Source organism: Suricata suricatta, chromosome 6, assembly GCF_006229205.1.
Source record: "Suricata suricatta isolate VVHF042 chromosome 6, meerkat_22Aug2017_6uvM2_HiC, whole genome shotgun sequence".
NCBI classification, from domain to species: domain Eukaryota; kingdom Metazoa; phylum Chordata; class Mammalia; order Carnivora; family Herpestidae; genus Suricata; species Suricata suricatta.
The window spans coordinates 29,899,458-29,919,192 of NC_043705.1; the positions used below are offsets into that span (position 1 = coordinate 29,899,458).

At 37.7% G+C, this 19,735-nt stretch overlaps 1 protein-coding gene across 1 annotated transcript in view; it reads left to right on the top strand.

Moving 5' to 3' along the window:
• The window catches only part of UBE2D2 (ubiquitin conjugating enzyme E2 D2), a 53,626-nt gene extending 34,300 nt beyond the window's left edge, over positions 1 to 19,326 (top strand). Inside the window, exons 2-7 of the mRNA XM_029942030.1 lie at positions 2,413 to 2,476; positions 9,902 to 9,933; positions 10,012 to 10,089; positions 10,180 to 10,285; positions 14,776 to 14,869; positions 17,650 to 19,326. Coding sequence (XP_029797890.1) covers positions 2,413 to 2,476; positions 9,902 to 9,933; positions 10,012 to 10,089; positions 10,180 to 10,285; positions 14,776 to 14,869; positions 17,650 to 17,695 — 420 coding nt within the window. The 3' untranslated portion in view covers positions 17,696 to 19,326. The remainder of the gene's footprint in view (positions 1 to 2,412; positions 2,477 to 9,901; positions 9,934 to 10,011; positions 10,090 to 10,179; positions 10,286 to 14,775; positions 14,870 to 17,649) is intronic.
• The last annotated feature ends 409 nt before the right edge of the window (positions 19,327 to 19,735 follow it).

Below are 19,735 nucleotides of genomic sequence, written 5' to 3' on the forward strand. Positions count from 1 at the left end.
TGATGTATATATATATATATATATACATATAATATATATGCCATATTGTCTTTATGTATTAATCTGTTGATGGATACTTTGGTCGTTTCTATATCTTGGCTGTTGTGAATAATGTTGCAGTAAACATTAGGGGAGCATGTATCATTTCCAGTTAAGTGTTTTCATTTTCTTTGAGTAAATACCCAGAAATGAAATTGCTGAACTGTATGATATTTCTATTTTTAATTTTTTGAGAAAACTCCATACTGTTTTTCTTAGTGGTGCACCAATTTACATTCCCACCAGCAGTGCATCCTTTTCTCTGCATCTTCTCTAGCACTTGTTATGCCTTTCTTTTTGATACCAGCCTTTTCTGACAGTTGTGAGGTGATAGTTCATTGTGGTTTCGATTTGCATTTCTCTGATTATTCGTGATATTGAATATCTTTTCATATGCCTTTTGGCCATTTATATATCTTCTTTGGAAGAATGTCTATTCAGGACCTCTGCCCATTTTAAAATCAGATTGTTTGGGGTTTTTTGGTGTTGAGTTGTAGGAGTTCTTTTTAATGTAAATTTTAGATATTATTCCCTTATAGACCAATCACTTGCAAATATTTTCTCATATTCAATATGTTGCCCTTTTTTGTTGTTGATAGTTTCCTTTGCTGTACAAAAGCTTTTTAGTTTGATATAGTTGCGTTTATTGCCCTTGCTTGAACATACAGATCCAAAAAAATACTGCTAAGACAGATGTCAAGGAGTTTACTGCCTTTGTTTTCTTTTAGGAGTTTTGTGATTTCATGTCTTTCATTTTTAAGTCTTTAATCCATTTTGAGTTTATTTTTGTGTATGATGTAAGAAAGTGATCCAACTTATTCTTTTGCATGTAGCTGCTGAGTTTTCCATTTATTGAAGAGACTGTCTTTTCCTCATTGTATATTCTTGTGTCCTTTGTCATAGATTAATTGACTACATAAGCATGAGTTTTGTTTCTGGGCTCTGAATAGTTTTTTTTGTGCATTTTTTTCTTCATGTTTATTTATGTTTTGAGAGAGAGAGAGAGGGAGCATGCGCACCTGTGCGTGTGTTAGTGAGCCACGGAGGGGCAGAGAGAAAGGGAGATAGAAATCCCAAGCAGGGTCTGTGGTGTCAGCATAGAGCCCGAGGTGGGACTCAAACTCATGAACTGTGAGATCATGATCTGAGCTGAAATCAAGGGTCAGACACTTAACCAACTGAACCACCCAGACACCCCATTGTACTTCTAAAATACTAGATTTTATTTTTCTCTTGTTGTTTAAAAATATAATCTGGGGGCACCTGGGTGGCTTAGTCGGATAAACGGCCAACTTTGGCTCGGGTCATGATCTCACGGTTTGTGAGTTCGAGCCCCGCGTCAGGCTCTGTGCTGACGGCTCACAGCCTGGAGCCTGTTTCAGATTCTGTGTCTCCCGTTCTCTCTCTCTGACCCTTCCCTACTCACGCCCTGTCTCTCTCAAAATTAAATAACTATTAAAAAGTTAAAAAATATATATATATATATAATCTGGGTAGCCTGGCTGGCTTATTTGGTAAAGCAACTTGGTATCGGGGTTGTTAGTTTAAGCCCCACATTGGGTGTAGAGATAAGTTAAAAAAAAAAACTTTTTAATGCAAAACATAGTCTATAATTAGACCCCCCTTTTTAAAATCTCAAATGCCAAGCCAAGAGGAGAAGAAATAGAGTATGATTTCCTGCTTTGTGGTTTTTTAGGAATCCCCACCTACTAACAAATTTCAAGTTTGTGGGCTCTTACATGTAAAAGTAGCTAAGAAGCTGGCATCTGGTTGTAGAGCATTACTGCAGGTAGATCTCTCTTATTACAAAAATTTATGACAAGCTTTCTCAGTTTAGCCTTTCTAATATACCTAGCGTTTTCATTATATCCCTTTTTAAGTTTTTTCAACTGCCTTTGGAACCCGGTAATCCTTATCAACTGAAAACTTGTCATCTTCTCAGATGATCCCATATCATTTGAAATATTTATCACTTCCAGAGCTTGTCCCAAGTGTAACCTAATAGTTTTGAGGCCCAACAACTGGTATTGAAACTTCTTTTTTGAAAACTAATAAATTAAGTTTTTACTTTAAAATAGTTTTTATAGTTCTTTAGTATACAAAACATAAAATATGTTTAGTATAGAAAACATATTTATTTACTAAACTCTGAACAAAGCAAAACTGATTCACTTTTTAAACATACATTTGTATTCAAGAATCCAAAATACTTTAACCTGAAGATGCAAAAATCTGTCCTTATCTGACTTTGAAGCCTTGTTCTAAAAACAGCTTCACTAGTGGGATAGAGAATATTGGTATAAGTGAAAATTTTATTAATTTGTAAAAGTTACACTGATACTGAATGTATTTCTTTCTTTCTATTTTTTTTAGGAATTGAATGACCTGGCACGGGACCCCCCAGCACAGTGTTCAGCAGGTCCTGTTGGAGATGATAGTAAGTATTTAAAAGCAATGATAAAGTGGCCCCTGGCTAGTTCACTGAATAGAGCATGCCACGCAACTCTTGATCTCTGGGCTGTGAGTTCCAGTCCTGTGTTGAGTGTCCAGATTACTTAAAAAATAAAAATAAAGAGAATGATGAGTGCAACCGCATAACCATCTGCCTGCCTCTGGGGAAATCTGGGACTGATGAATACATCCCTCTCAAGGTTATTTTGTGTGAAGAGATAATTATGCTGTAGGGAAGAGGCAGTGCTTACACTTGTCCGCGAAAGATGCAGTTCTATGTGTATCTCTTCAATTTTTATAGTATTCATTTTGAAACTTTTGAGCCTTTTTTGCCAGATATTGTCTGTGTAGTTGTTCTGGCCCCTCCCTACCTATCCTTCACCCCTTCTGGGTATTTTCCTGGGGTAAAATATTTGAGCTTTTACTTACAAATAGCTGTTACTCGGGGCGCCTGGGTGGCTCAGTCGGTTAAGCCTCCGACTTCGGCTCAGGTCAGATCTCACGTTCGTGGGTTTGAGCCCCGCGTCAGGCTCTGTGCTGACAGCTAGCTCAGAGCCTGGAGCCTGCTTCCGGTTCTGTGTCTCCTTCTCTCCCTGACCCTCCCCCTCTCATGCTCTGTCTCTCCTGTATCAAAAATTAATAAAACATTAAAAAAAATTTTTTTTTAAATCGCTGTTACTCTTTAAAAGAGATAATCCTAAGGATGAGGAGGGATAGTGGTATGTGTGTGTGTGTCTGTGTCTCTGTCTGTCTTTCAGCTGGCTCATACTTGTGAAGACAGTTACAATTTGCTTACTTGTAATGTCCAATTTATCTGTTTAATCCTGTCTAAAATAATTTATTAGCACTTATCATACATGTATAATAATTTTCCTTTTGTTTCACTTTGTCTCAACACAGCTTTTCCCCTCCTTACACTGTCTTCTAGCTTTGTTTAAAAGGAAGATATAAGAGGGTGGAGGTGGGGGAGGAGCAGAGAGAGAACAGAGTATCCCAAGCAGGCTCCGCGCTGACAGTGTGGGACTTGAACTCATAGTGAGATCATGACCTGAGCCAAAGTCCTACACTCAATCAACTGATCCACCCAGGTGTCCGTAAAAGGAGGATATTTGAACCAAACTGTACTTTATGACACAAAACTAATTGACAAAAGAGTGTAATATTTAGCAAATAGGCAAAAAGAGCATACTTGAAAACAATTTTGTAAGGCAAGTATATACATTAAGACAAAAAGTAAATGAGGTTATATTAGCTTATGTTTAAAATTTTCCTGATTTTGTTTAAATTTCCTGATTTTGCTTAAGAATTTTGGTTTTAGGGGTGCTTGAGTGATTTGGTGAGTTAAGCATCCAACTCTTGATTTCGGTTCAGGTCATGATCTCATGATTCATGGAATCGAGCCCTGCGTTGGGCTATTCACTGACAGTGCAGAACCTGCTTGAGAGTCTCTCTCTACCACTCTCTATGCCCCTCCCCTGCACATGCTCGTTTTCCTCTCTCTCTCTCTCTCTCTCTCAAAATAAATAAGCAAGGCCCTTTTACAGGGATTGCTTTACAAATAAAACAGATGAGGAGTAACTGGATGGCTCAGTCAGTTAAATGTCTGACTTGGGCTTAGGTCATGATCTTGAGAGTCATGATTTTGGGCCCCACATCAGGCTGTCTGCTATCAACACAGACCCTATTTCAGATCTTTTGTTTCCCTCTCTCTGCCTTTTCCCTGCTCTAGTGCATGTGCTCCCTCTCAAAAATAAACAAACATTTAAAAAAAGCCAGGTAGGTGGTATAAATTATAAAGGAATACATGTGATGAAAAATCCTGTTTTTGTGTTCAGACTGGTGCAGTATGAGTAACTATAGTGTTTGATACCAAAAAGGATAGGCCAAGTACTTAAACTTGCATTATCTCAGTTAAGCCTCACAATAGTTCTTTGGGCTAGTGGAGTAGAAATTTTAAATTACTTTAGAGAAGAATCTAGTGAAAGGCTCACGGTGGTATCCACAGTGGACTCATTCTCAAGTTTTATGACATTCGTTTTGTCATTCATGGTGTCATACAGCCCACCTGCATCAGTGTTGTCTTTCAATTGAAAAAGTGGTTTTATTTCAGCAAAATTCCTCAAAGTTGACAGTGGCTGATCTTTTAAAGTGTTTGACGTCTGGGGCATAGAATTCATTTTTGAAGTTGTCTTCAGTGTGCTGAAGTAATTTTGCCTTTGCTTTGCATAGTATTATGAAATTACTTTCTCAGAAAAGTTATCTTAGAGAGTTAAATAAAATTCCCCCAAAAGATAAGCAATAAAGGAAAAACTGGGTGATGTTACATTTTAATGAAGTCTAATTTAGGTGCTGCAAATAATACCATTGAGAAAAAGACAATGGAAGAAACAGAGTAAGAGAAAATTTGTGCAAGTCCTTTCTCTGAAAAGGAAATTTATTCTAAATATATAAAAAATTTTATACCTCAACATTATAAAGATAAATAACCCATTTCTGTTTTTTTTTTTTTTTAATTTCTTTAAATGTTTTTGTTTATTTTTGATACAGAGAGAGATAGAGCATGAGAGGGGAAGGGGCAGAGAGAGAAGGACACAGAACCAGAAGCAGGCTCCAGGCTCTGAGCTAGCTGTCAGCACAGAGCCTGATGTGGGGCTCGAACCCACGAACGTGAGATCTGACCTGAGCCGAAGTCGGAGGCTTAACCGACTGAGCCACCCAGGCGCCCCAACCCATTTCTGTTTTTAATGACTAGAGGATCTGCATTGACTTTTCTCTAAAGAGAATGTACAGATGGCCAATAAGCACATGGTAAAGATGATCAGTATCATTCATTAGTCATCAGGGAAATGGAAATCACATCTGTAAGAACTAACACTTTACACTTTCTAGGATAGGGAGAATCAGAAAGTCAAATAATAAAAAGTGTTGGTGAGATTGTAGAGAAATTGGAACCTGTATACACTCATTGATTTATTTCCAAGAGAAATGAAAACATGTCCACACAAAAGCTGGTGCATGAATGTTCATAGAAGTAGCAGCTGTAATAACCAAAAAGGAGTAACATTCCAAATGTCCACCAGCTGATGAAGGGATAAATAGAATGTATGTCGGTACAGTTGAATATTATATGTCAATAAAAAGGGAGTACTGATGGTGTACCGCCAATATGGATGAGCCTTAAAAACATTGTGCTGAGGGGCACTTGAGTGGCTCAGTTGGTGACTCTTGATACTGGCTCAGAACATGATTTCACAGTTCGTGGGACTGAGCCCCATGTTGGGCTCTGCCCTGACAATGTAAAACCTGTGTGATATTCTCTCTTACTCCCTTCCTCTCTCTCCCTCTCTCTCCCTCCCTCTCTCTCTCTCTGCCCTTCCCCTGCTGACATGTGTGCGCACACACTCTCTCAAAATAAGTAAACACTAAAACACATTTTTTAAATGTTTTCTTTATTTTTGAGAGAGAGAGAGAGCAAGCATGAACAGGGGATGGTCAGAGAGAGAGGAAGACAAAGAATCTGAAGCAGGCTCCAGGCTCTGAGCTGTCAGCACTGAGGCTGACACGGGGCTTGAACCCACAAACTGTAAGATCATGACCCGAGTCAAAGTCAGACATCCAACCGACTGAGCCACCCAAGCACCCCCTAAAAACATTTTTAAATTAAAAAATAAAACCGTGAGAGAAGCCAGATATAAAAGACCATATAATATATGGTTTCGTTTTTACAATATATAGATCCATAGAAACAGAAAATAGTTAACGGTGTATAGAACCAGAGCTGTGGAGAGAAATGTGGAGTGATTGTAGATATGGGTGTCTTTTGGGGGGGGTGAAAATGTTCTAAAATTGATTTTGGTGACATTTGCACAATTCTGTGAATGTCCTGAACAACATCGAATTGTATACTTTCAGTGGAAAAATTATATGATACATGGATTATCTCTATAGCTGTATAAAACATGATAATAACCTCTCCCTTAACTCCTAATCATCCTTTTCAAGTGACTTGGGTCACGTGCTACTAAACTGTTAGCAGTGCCTACATTCTAAGAGAATAAGGAAAGTCTCATTAGAAACAGAATAACTTCCTTACACTTGGTCATCTAGATAGTCTTTGCTGATATACTTAAAACTTTAGGGAGTGTTTGAGAACAGTTGGGATAAATGACTGTCAAAAAGTCTTGATCAGGGCTTCCTGATGAACTGTATAAGGATAAAGTGTAATTGTGTAGCTAAATATTAGAAGGAGGCAGAATTTAATCTTAGGAAGAAAGAAACTGTTGGTCACAACAAAGCTTTCTGAGCTCCTATTCTAGCAGTCAAATCCCTCAGCACCACATTATTGATATTTAGTGTAAGAACAAAGTCTTTATTTTTTATTTAAAATAATATAAGGATGCCTGGCTGGCCCAGGTGATAGAAGCATCTCTCGCTCTCTCTCTCTCTCTCTCTCTCTCTCTCTCTCTTAAATGTTTATTTTTGAGAGAGAGACAGAGAACAAGTGGGGAAGGGGTAGAGAGAGAGGGGGAGACACAGAATCTGAAGCAAGCTCCAAGCTCTGATCTATCTCCCCAGCGTCTGATGCGGGGCTCAACCTCACAAGCTGTGAGATCATAACCTGAGCCAAAGCTGGATGCTTAACCGACTGAGCCACCCAGGGGCCCCTAGAGCATGTAACTCTTGACCTTGGAGTCGTGAGCTCAAGCCCCACATTGGGCATAGACATTAAAAATAAAGAAGGTGCCTGCATGGCACAGTGGGTTAAGCATCTAACTCTTCATTTCCGCTCAGTCATGATCTCACGATTCATGACATTGGGCCTTGCATTGGGCTCTACGCGAAGCCTGCTTAGGATTCTCTCTTTCTCTGCCTCTCTCTGCCTCTCGTGCACATAAGTATGTGCACTTTCAAAATGAATAAACTTTTGAAAAAAGAAATAGTATCTGAGTGGCTCAGTTGGTTAAGCGTCTGATTCTTGATTTTGGCTCCAGTCATAAGCTTACATTTCATGGATTCAAGCCCGGCCATCAGGCTCTGCGCTGACATTGCAAAGCCTGCTTGGGATTTTCTCTATCCCTGTCTGTCTGCCCCTCCGCTGTTCTTGTTCGCTCTCTCGGTCTCAGAATCAATAAATAAAAACATGAAAAAAATAATATACATTTAATAATGAACATAATAGTACAGTGCTTTATTTTTTTAATATCTGTGCTTAATGTACCATTACATTTTCCCATTTTTGTGCAAAAATCTGCTAAGCAGAAAGAAGTATGCTTCCTGAAAGAAAAAGTAAGCCAAAGATATATTGGTCATATAATATGTTTCATGTACTTTTGTTTTGAACGTCTCTTAAAAAAAAAAAAAAAGATTTATTTATTTTGAGAGAGAGCACAAGCAAGGGAGGGACAGAGAGAAAGAGACAGAATCCCAAGCAGGCTCTGCATCATCAGCGCAAAGCCTGATACGGGGCTCGAACCCACGACCTGTGAGATTATGATCTGAGCCAAAATCAAGAGTCAGAACCTTAACCCACTGTACCACCCAGGTGTCCCTTTTGTTTTGACCTTTTGGTGAATGTGACTCTCTGGAGATCTGTCCTTGAATTCAAATGTAGGTCTCTTGAAATTCATTCTCAAACTATAAGAAAGATTCTTGGTTATCTCTTTTAGCCTTAAAGCTTCATTTTTGTGTACACTATAAAGAGTAATCAGTGAGATGTGAACTTCACATTTAATGTCATGAAAGAGTTATAACTTTTAGTTTGTGTAATTTGTTTTTCAGCATCAAATCAAGATAGTAGTGGGGAGTTTTTGTTTATTCTTGCTTGTTTTAGCCTGTTGAAACTTTTTAATTCATTACCATGTTTTTTTTTTTTTTAATGTTTATTTTTGAGAGAGAGGGAGAGCATGCGTGCAAGCAGGGAGGGTCAGAGAAAGATGGGGACAGAGGATCCCAAGTGGGCTCTGTGCTGACAGCAGTCAGCCCCATGTAGGGCTCAAACTCAAAAACCGGACATCATGACCTGAACCTAAGTTGGACACTTAACCAACCGAGCCACCAAGGCTCCCCATCAATTTTTATTTTTAACAGCTGCTATGATTGATCCATAAATAAAATGAAATCTAGACATTCATATAAAATATAGAGAGTTCTTTTACTTGCAAACTAATGATTTTTTAAAAGTTCTTATTTATTTTTAAGTAAACTGCATACCACATGTGGGGCTCAAATTCACAAACTAGAGATCAAGAGTCATATGCTCTACCAACTGAGCCAGCCAGATGCCACACCCCTCCCTTATTTTTTTATGGAATCTCTAGCAATTCTTGAGCTATTTACCAAACCATTGTAATTTGAGTCCATGTTAGATATTCTCCCACTACCTTCTTACCTCCTTTTTTATACTTCCACAAGGAGAGCTAGGAGTTGAGAAGAGTTCCAGAGGGAGACTTAAGTCAGTAATTCCAGTAGGTATTCTTGTATTAACTAGTATAACCGAATACTCAATTAAGATTTTAATGGTAGGTCTTCAAATGCTTTTGTTAATTAAATTCCATCTTAATGTGTTTTTAGTTTAGTTTGTCTTTTTCTGCCTCAGTGATGTAGGTTCTAGATCATTTTAAAAAGAGACATAAATACTGATCTTTTCATCTGTTAGTAAGGGACTAGTAATTCTATTTTTTCTTTTCTTTTTTTTTTTTATTTATTTTTGAGAGACAGAGAGAGACAGTGCAAGCAGGGGAGGGTCAGAGAGAGAGGGAGACACAGAATCCGAAACAGGCTCCAGGCTCTGAGCGAGCTGTCAGCACAGAGCCTGATGCGGGGCTCGAACCCACGAACCGTGAGATCTGACCTGAGCCGAAGCCGGACGCTTAACCGACTGAGCCACCCAGGTGCCCCAAGGGACTAGTAATTCTAAAGACCTACACATGAGTGCTCTTAGAAGTTTTTTCTTGCTGTAAAAGCCAGTCTTTCCAATATTATCTGTTTTGACCTTATAGTCCTGGTGTATATCAATATTATAAAAGGAGTATATTATATAATAATGTGTTGGGAAAATGATATAATACATTGAATAGTTGAATCTTTTGGTTCTTGTTCACCCTCTCAAGTAAGAAATGCCTATTTATAAGTGGAACCTTGGATCTTGTCAAGAATTTTTGTCTCCCTAGTAAGAATTTTCAAGGTCTTTTAGCCTAAATACTTTTTCATTGAGCATCTTATCAGTGTCCTAGACTATAATAGTCATTTTCTTTTCTCTCTTCAGACTCACACTTGATTTAGATTCATCATCCTGCCTAGGACTTACCATATTGCTTTTAAATGAACTGGGATTACACAGGGAATGATACGTTATTATAGTGTACATAAAATGGAGATAATTGCTTCATGGTGATTTTTTGTTCTTTTTCAGTGTTCCATTGGCAAGCTACAATAATGGGGCCAGTAAGTATTCAGATTGATTTCAGAATAAATGTTCATAAAATTCACTTATTTTAATCTCACTTTTCTTGTTATCAACAGAATGACAGTCCCTATCAGGGTGGAGTATTTTTCTTGACAATTCATTTCCCAACAGATTATCCTTTCAAACCACCTAAGGTAATTGGGATATGTATGGCACTTGTTTTTTATATCTGCTTTCTATAATACCAATAAACCAGTTTACAAAAGTTTTTCTTTTTACTATAGGTTGCATTTACAACAAGAATTTATCATCCAAATATTAACAGTAATGGCAGCATTTGTCTTGATATTCTACGGTCACAGTGGTCTCCAGCTCTAACTATTTCAAAAGGTAATGGAATAGGTATTTAATATCAAGATAAAGCAGTAGTGTTTTTTGTCTTTTAAAGGTCACTTATTTTTGAAATGATTACTCTTATTCCTTTTAAGAGGAGGTAGCAGTCCCCTTATTTTTTAGTAGACCTTGAGACCGGAGGGAGTTGGATTTTCAGGCATAGGTATTCTTTGGTGGCTACTCTGCCCATTATGCCATTCAAGCCTAGGTTGAAAAATGGCCCTTTGGTATGAATATTTTTTAGAGGAAAGTTAAAGTAGAAGATAATTAATATGTCTCTTCCAACCTTGAAATCCATGAATGGAAAGGATAGATACTGTTCCAGAAAAGGAAATAACAGCCATTTTAGAGGAATGCTTGTGGTATAAATATAGACGGCAGGGTCATGAAGAACGGAGGATAGGTGAATTCATATTCAGACTCTTTAACGTTTTAACGTTTGAGGTTTCTGTTAGAAACAGATTCATCCTCTAAGATGACCAGTTTAGTAAAAAAAAATTTTATTTGATCATCTTGATCTTTTTGGAATATAGTCCTATGTGTGTGTGTTTGTGTATTAAAAATTTGTTACTAATTTTGTGACGAAATACCCAGTAGTTCTAAATAAAACCTAATTATATCAGTAGGTTGGAAATTTTTTATATCTCTGAACTGAGTAGTTAACACGCATTTTCTTACATTGATTATTTGAAATTGTACAGCCCCTCAACATCATACCCAGTGAAATCACAAGTAGATTAAAAGCTGTCAAAATACGAATACAAGAAATAGGCTGCAAATGAGGTAGTAGGCTAATATGTTTAAAATAGGAAGAACATATATAAAAATAAGAAAAAGATCCCAATAGGTGAATGGTCAGAAAGGAACAGAACAATCTAAAAGATGAAAATTAAGTTCCCATTTTTCACCTTTTTAATTAACAAAGGTCTTATAAAAAGAAAACCAAATGTTGGTAAAGTACATTGAAATGGATAAAAAGAGTATTATCCTTATCAATATTGTGAAAAATGAGAAAATACTATGTTTGAAAAAAGCAGAAAAGAGATAAAATTTGTATATATTGTAGGTGGAGTCATAAAGAAAAGTATGTTTGGGCTCCTTCCTGGCTCATTCGGTGTTGCTTACAACACTTGATCTTGGGATTGTGAGTTCAAGCTTCATGTTGGGTATAGAGATTGCTTAAAAAAAAAAAAGTATATTAAGTAGCTAGAAAGAAATAATGTGGACATTTGGGTGATTAGATTTGGTGTATGAAAATACTTTTCTTTACTCTTTTTATATTTTATCCTTTCTTTAATGTGTACATGTAGACAGGAGGCAGCATAGTTCCATGGTAAAGAACATAGATTCTGAATCCAACTGCCTATATTCACATCTCAACTCTACCTCTTATCAGATGAAACTTGAGACAAATTAGCTTCTGTATTCCTCAGTTTTTCATCTGTAAAATAGGGATAATAGTTCTTACTATTTCATTATTACTATGAAGATTTAAAACAAAAACTCACTGTTGGTTTCTTGTAAGCACTCAGATAACTAGGATAAAGGCACTGTTCTAAAAAAATGTTGGATATTTGCCATTATAACGTTGATGTTATAAATACGACTTATATACTCTGACAACTTTTTTTTCTTAAGTAGGCACTATGCCCAGTGTGGATGGAGTTTGAACTGATAACTCTGAGATCAAGAGTTGTATGCTCTATGGACTGAGCCAGCCAGGTGCCTCTGACAAATTAATTTTTTAAAAACATTCTGGGGCATTTAGGGGTGGCTCAGTTGGTTAAATGTCCGACCCTGGATTTCAGCTCAGGTCATGCTCTCATGGTGATTAGATTGAGCCCCACTTTGGACTCTGCATTGAACTTGGAGCTTGCTCAAGAGTCTTTCTCCCTCTGACCCTTCTCTGCTTTTATGTGTGCATGTTCTCTCTTAAAAAAAAAAAATCTGGGATATTAAGATTTATGGCATCCCAGGCAAAATATATAAACAAAAAAACTAGGGAAACACATTTTTAAAAATTGAGGGGCACCTGGCTGGCTTAGTCACTAAAGCATGTAACTCTTGATCTCCCGGTTGTGGAGATCAAGGTTTGAGCCCCACATTGGCTGTAGAGATTGCTTAAAAATAAAATCTTAAAAAAAAATGTGGCTGAAATAGTTTTGCAGATACGTGGACCCTTTTCTCTTTGTGAGCCTCTTTGTAATTGAGGGGCTACTTGTGAAAGTGGTGTTATTGTGATTTCCTGGCCTGATTGTTGTTCCTTCACCAAGTAGCGGTAAAGATAGAAATCTAGTAATGGGACCAAGAGAGGTAGATTGTGTGTGTGTGTGTGTGTGTGTGTGTGTGTGTGTGTGTGTGTGTGTGTGTGTGTTGAGGTGAGGAGGGGGAAGGTTTAATAATGGAAATTGTTACCATAGGTTTTTTTCTTCTTTCCCTTTCTGTGCCTAGTGTTGATTTTTCAATTAACTCTATACCATAAGGGCCATTAGTTGAACTTACGTTCTCTCTATCTGTATAGCTGTCTTTTTAAATAATTGTAGTTCCATTTTGTTGAATTTTATTATATCAGTATACCTAAGTTTAGTGTTTTAATGACTCTTTTGTGAATTGAATGTTGGGCAAGTAGTTTTGTGAAAGGCCTGAATCCTATATATTATATTATTCCTTTTTTGAGGGCAATAACTTTGACCTAAAATTCTTTCTGTTTTGAGTGTATATGTTAGGGATATAAATACACAGAAAGCTTAAAAGATGCAATTAAATGTTCCATCAAGCCACTTGATTATATGTTTTTAGATTTAGAAATGACTCTGGGTTATGACCCTGATGAAAATGAGTATATACTGATGAAAAATGTGTATTTAGATAAAAATATAGTCACTTCAGTGAAGTGCTGGTTATAGAAATAGGAGTCTCTCTCTATAGGGAAAGAAGATATAGTATAAGAAAAAAGCAGTTTTTTTGTGAACTAAAAAGATCCTGAATAGTACAGTAAGAATCTTTTTACCAGGCCCAGGTAACCACCACCCCACCTTCCTCTCCTTCGCGGGAAAAAGTTTGGGAACTTGTGTCTTTAAAAAATTTTTTTTTAAGTTGCCTTACTGGAATAATTAGAAGAGGAATTTGGTAAGGGAATTTGTGCAAATACTAATTTGGTAGCATGTCTAATTTTAGGTGAAGATTCTTTTGAACTCTTGCCAATTTGATGGGCTGGACAAGTTTCTTCTTTCAATAAAAGTGAATAATTTCATGAACATTCAAAAATCTGTAACTTCCTGTTGTCATTTCCAGGAAATACATGAAATCTTTCCTTATTGCTGTTAGAATGTTCTGTGCTTGAAGAGGGCATCAGGTGATACACCTGACAATGGGAAGAGAAGATGTTTTGGGAATGCCATCTGCCAGAATTGTGGGCAACAGGAATGAAGAGTCAGAAAACATCTTTCGTGATGTTTTTTATTTTCCATATACTCTTAAGGCAAGGAAATAGCTTTTTTGTTAACAAACTGAATGATAAAGGGCATGTGAATTTTTTCTCACCTCTCAGAAGCCCTTGATCTCTTTAGGTAGGAAAATGAATTATTTTCCTGGTGAATTTTCTGTTTGGGGAGTAAAATGGGCTTAGAAACATTGTCTCCTGCTACAGAATATAAGAGAGAAATAAGATAGCTGAGTCTGTTGCATCAGAATAGAAAATTTGGAATTTATTTTAGTATGTCAGACGCCCCTGGATTTAATATAATTAGTGGCGTTGGCCGCCTCCTTTGCATTCAGTAAGGAATACATAAGTTTACAACAAAATTTGAACAGAGGCAATTTTACTGTCGAGATTTGACTGCTGTGTTCCAGTTTGTCACTGAGAAAATGGCTTAGATGAGATTCTAAATTGTCACTGGAAAGAATTTGAGAACTTTAATATGTTGCATCCTGTATAATAATTGTGACCAGCCCCATTTGGGGCAAATACTGGCATTTATGTTCTTAGACTAAATTGTTTTCAACTAAAAATGAAATAAATCCATTGCATCTAAATGTAATACCTGTCATTGAGAAAGCAGTGATTGTTGGATTTCATGGTTGTCAGTTCTGAGAGCATTCAGTAGTGCGGTTGTCTTTGGAATTCGGAGAGCCATTTATCTCTGAAGATGGGTTTCTAAATACTGAGTTTTATGACCTATGAAAAGTGTTGGTCTAGGATTTGGAAAACCTGAGTTATAATTCTGCTCTAATTACTCACTAATCAGGGACAGTGGGCAAGTCACTTCATCAGCCTGGGCCAGCGTCCTTAGGGGTTCAAGCATAGAGAAATCCTACATGAATTTTTGTTGATTATTGTTACTATAAAGTTAGATAGAACTCAAAAAGCTGCTAGGCACTACAATATGAATAGGTTCTTAGAATTTTCTCACATGTTGGCATCTCATGTTTCTTTCAACCCTTTGTTTTTATCCTCTACTAATTTATACCTTCCCCCCCAATTACAGTACTCTTGTCCATCTGTTCTCTGTTGTGTGATCCCAATCCAGATGATCCTTTAGTGCCTGAGATTGCTCGGATCTACAAAACAGATAGAGAAAAGTAAGTATGGCCAGAAAAGTACCTGTGGTGGGGTAGAGATGTTTGTGTCTCAGATGTTAACTCAGGGCTGAGTATGGGTCAGATATTTAAAATGAAGTTCTAATATACTGACCCAGGGACAGAAAGAAGAGTATTTGCATCAAGTGTTTGTCTCTGGAGGAGGATGCTAATCTTATCTCTCATTTTTAAAAAAACTTCTCTGTAGTGTATTTTCTAACAGACTTATGTCTTTTGTTTGGCTTTTGACTTACAAAAACCTATCTGTCTTTGGTAGGTATTTGTAAATAAATGGGAAAAGGGAACTGATATTCTACCATTTGGCATAATCTAAAAAGTAAGTGAGTAAATACAACAAAACATGAAAGCTCCAAATTTTCTTTAAAAACAAATCTTAACGTTGAATTTACATGTTTTTAAAAAAGAATTTACATATTTTAGAATTGTACTGTGAACTATTGAAGAGTGGTAGGACATCAAAAAAGATAGTAACTGAAAGTTCTAATTTTTTGTGTGTATTATTCGTGTAAGGCTATAGGAGGAAATAGATGGGAAATTGTAGCTCATTCTCTAAAGTCAAAAAGGATTAAGAATTGGGGCATCTGGGGCGCCTGGGTGGCTCAGTCGGTTAAGCCTCCGGCTTCGGCTCAGGTCAGATCTCACATTCGTGGGTTAGAGCCCTGCGTCAGGCTCTGTGCTGACAGCTAGCTCAGAGCCTGGAGCCTGCTTCCAGTTCTGTGTCTCCTTCTCTCTCTGCCCCTCCCCCTCTCATGCTCTGTCTCTCTCTGTATTAAAAAAAAAAAAAAAAAAAAGAATTGGGGCATCTGGGTAGCTCATTCGGTTGGACGTCCGACTTCGGCTCAGGTCATGATCTCTAGGTTCGTGAGTTCAAGCACAGAGCCCACTTCACATCCTCTGTTCCCTTCTCTCTGCCCCTCCCCCACTTGCTCTCTCTCAAAAAACAGTAAAACATTTTCAAATTTTTAAAAGAAGGATTAAGAATTATTTGAATTCTGTTGGATTAGAGAGTCTTATAGTTTTGGGGGGTTTTTTTAATTGTTTTGTTTTGTTTTACATTTATTTATTTTTGAAAGACAGAGCACAAGTTGGGGAGGGGCTGAGAGAGAAAGAGACACAGAATCCAAAGCAGGCTCCAGGCTCTGAGCTGTCAGCACAGAGCCCGATGCAGGGCTCGAACTCATAAACTGAGATCATGACCTCACCTGAAGTCAGAGACTTACCTGACTGAGCCACACAGGCGCTCTAGATAGTATATTTTTAAATGGACCTGCACCAGCAGTGAGAGATTATAACTGCAACTGGTTCTTAGTTTAGTTTGGTTTGTGTTAGGTTTGAATGGTATCTATAGTTATGTGTTTCGGGCTGTGTTCAGAATAAAATTAGATCATGCTTTTTTTTTTTTTTTTTTACACTTGTGAATACATCCACAAGTAAAAAAATTTTTTTAAGACTCAAACATGTTTTTAAGTAATCTGAACTCAACCCTGAGATATGATGAGTTGTATGTTCTACCGACTGAGCCAGTCAGGTACCCCACACAAATTAACTTTTTATATAGGCTTTTTTTTTTTTTTTTTTTTTTTTAGTGTTTATTTATTTTGGAGAGGAGGGGTCGGAGAGGGGGAGAGGGAGCACAAGTGGGAGAGGCATAGAGAGAGACGGAGGCTCTGAGCACAGAGCCTGATGCACGGCTCAAACTCCTGAACCGCAAGATCATACCTGAGCCAAAGTCAGGTGCTTAACCGACTGAGTCTCCCAGCTACCCTAATAATATTTGTTTATTTTTGAGAGAGAGAGCGTGGGAACTGCAGAGAGAGGGGGGTGGACAGAGGAGCGAGCTCTGTGCGGACAACAGCAAGCCCAACGCAGGATTCAGACTCATGATCTTTGAGATCATGATCTGAGCCTAACTTGGACTCACAACCAACTGAGCCACCCAGGAGCCCCCACACATAAAACTTTTTGATGAGAGAACCATTTTGTCCAGTATCTAGGTGGGCATGCACGCCTGCCAAAAGGCATTTCCCAAGTGATTGTAGTGATATTATTCACTGAACTTTTCCTGCATCTCTTTTCAAACAAAGAATCTTTTGCCCTGCTTATTTTAGTACTAGAATGTTCTGGAGCAATAAACCCATTCATTTTAGCAGCCAAGTTGTTAGGAAAGTATTACATTAATTTAATCACTATTGGTATATGATTTTAAGGACCATATATAATGTAGAATTATGTAGTTTTAAGAACTCCAAATAAGTGAATCAGTGACTGAAAATCTTTCTTACAAATAGGTCAGTCTTGGGGTTCCTGGGTGGCTCAGTCAGTATCTGCCTCCTGGTTTTGGCTCAGGTCATGCTCTCACTCTTCATGGGTTCAAGCCCCACAGGGCTCTGTGCTATCTCTGTGCTTGAGATTCTTTCTCCCCCCTGCCCCCTCCCCTGCTTGCTCTGTTTCTCTCTCAAAATAAATAATAAAATAAAACTTTAAGAAAAAGAAGTGGGTCAGTCAAATATAGAATAAAGGTGTAACAGCAAATGCCAAGATGTAATCAGAATCCTCTAATAGTAGCATTTCTAGGACATTGTTTTGAGTTTTACAGCCTTTTTCCACCACACTGAATAGATGCTTATTAGAAATTTAGAACTCTTTGCTAGACGACTACTAGTTATTCCCTTCAAGTTACTAGATGGGATAATGAATGAAATCTGTTGCTTTCTGACTGACTCCTCACCTGTGTTAAGCCAAGCTTCTCTTTGTGTGTACAGGTACAACAGAATAGCTCGGGAATGGACTCAGAAGTATGCGATGTAATAAAAGAAATTATTGGATAACCTCTACAAATAAAGATAGGGGAACTCTGAAAGAGAAAGTCCTTTTGATTTCCATTTGACTGCTTTCTATGAGCCCACGCCTCATCTTCCCCTGTGCACATGTTTACCTGATACAGCAGTGCTGCGTGTTGTACATACTTGGAACAACAAACTAGAAATACTGTACTTCTGTACCAACATTGCCTCCTAGCAGAGAAGTGTGTGTGTGACAAGCCAGTTCTCCAAGCGTAACCTAGGTGTGAGACTAAAAGTTTTCCTTATTGACTTAAATTTGGATAACGGCAAGGTGAGGGGTGGTGGGTATGGTGTGTGCTTGGATGGGGAAGAAAAGCTCCACTGACCTGTAGGAGATTGTTTTTAAGTGGAACCCTTTTAAACTCAAAACAGTTATGAAAAGCAAGGCGAAGAACATGAAGCTGTTTCTGTATTCATTTATTCCGAAGGACCTCCGTCTTAGGTAAAAGTTCTGACCAACCAGAGTAAACTCTACCCACATCCTGTATTTTAAGGTCTAAGTTTAACTGGCCAACATTTAAATGGATTGGAGCTATTAGTACATAAAGTGTGATGGGCTTTGTTCCCACATCTTTTGCATCTCCCCACCCTTCAACTTTGTCCTTTCAGCCCCTTTCTCTCTTCCACATTCTTTGGTTTGTATGTGGTATTCTCAGTTAATACATAGCTAATAGCTCTTATTTTTCTTATGTTTTTAACTGCTTAGGTCTATCTGGATGTAAGGGTGAAAATTCATTTGATGGAAATACTTGTGTATATTTAAAGACCCAATTGCTCCCCTGGAGCTTGTACGTTCAAGAATGATTAATCTGTGTAATAAACTGATTACTACAGTCATTACATATAATTTTGTGTGAATAGGCCTTTTGATTTTAAGAACTTTGTCTAGCAGAGATTAGTGGTGGGTTTTCCCCCCACCCCTAAAATGTTTTCATTTATGTTGGTTGTATTTTCAAAATCATGAAAAAATTCCAGTTTACATCGTCAAAAGGATATCTTGAAAATAATTTTACTGAACAAGATAAGGGCATAAGCTTAAAAGCATTTCCGTGAAACTTACATGTGCAGTATTCCAGGAACATGACTGTTAAACTAAATAAGAAATTTGCTTTACTAACGAAACTAAGCTGCATTTCACCAAAACCTTGTGACATTCCCTTGGTACATAGGACATAAAACAAAGACAATACTATTTGGTAAGTTAAGCTTCTGTGATTGTGATTGTAAAAGAGAAACATTGACCAAGCCTGGGAAACATGAGCACAATCTTGTATTGGAGAGTCTACATAATTACTTTGCACTGACATTGCAGGATGTTCATCCAATTTTACATTGTACTGTATGTGGCTTTTTGAAGTCTTCCCTTGACTCTAGTAAATTGTAGTTTGAAACTTGTAAGCAACTGTGTTTGCCAGAAACATCGTTCCTGTGAACTAGGCAAGTTACCTTTTCCCCCCACTCCTCCTAATCTAATTGTAAACCAGGCCAGCCTGAAGGCCATGGCTGATGCTCTCTAGCCATCAGATTCTTTCAAATGCATCTTTACACTCTTGCACAAAAATTGAGGAATAAATGTCCACTGCTTTTGGTTTTAAACTTGTTTAACTTGTCTTATCTCTCAGTGTCACTATCCCCATCTCAGAACTAAAGTGTGCTATAACCTGAAATCTCTTGAACTGCTGCTTAGCTGCTGGCTACTTACTAGCATTTCTAGCATTCTTGATCTTGCAAAGGTTTGGCTGGTAACAGATGTGGGGAAAGGAGTTAGAATTGAGCTCTAACCTAAAATTACCCTGTTTTCTTGGTATCACTGGCAGGTAGGAATTCATCAGTTTTGGATTTGCAATTAACTAGTCCGGTGACTGTGGGTCACTTGCACAGATCCTGAAAGCCCCATTCTTTGTCATCTTCAAGAGCAGCCAGCTCATTACCATTGATTATGTCATAACGTAGATACTTCTATAGGAGTGCTCTTAAGTATTTCTAAGTGCTAAATAAAAGTCAT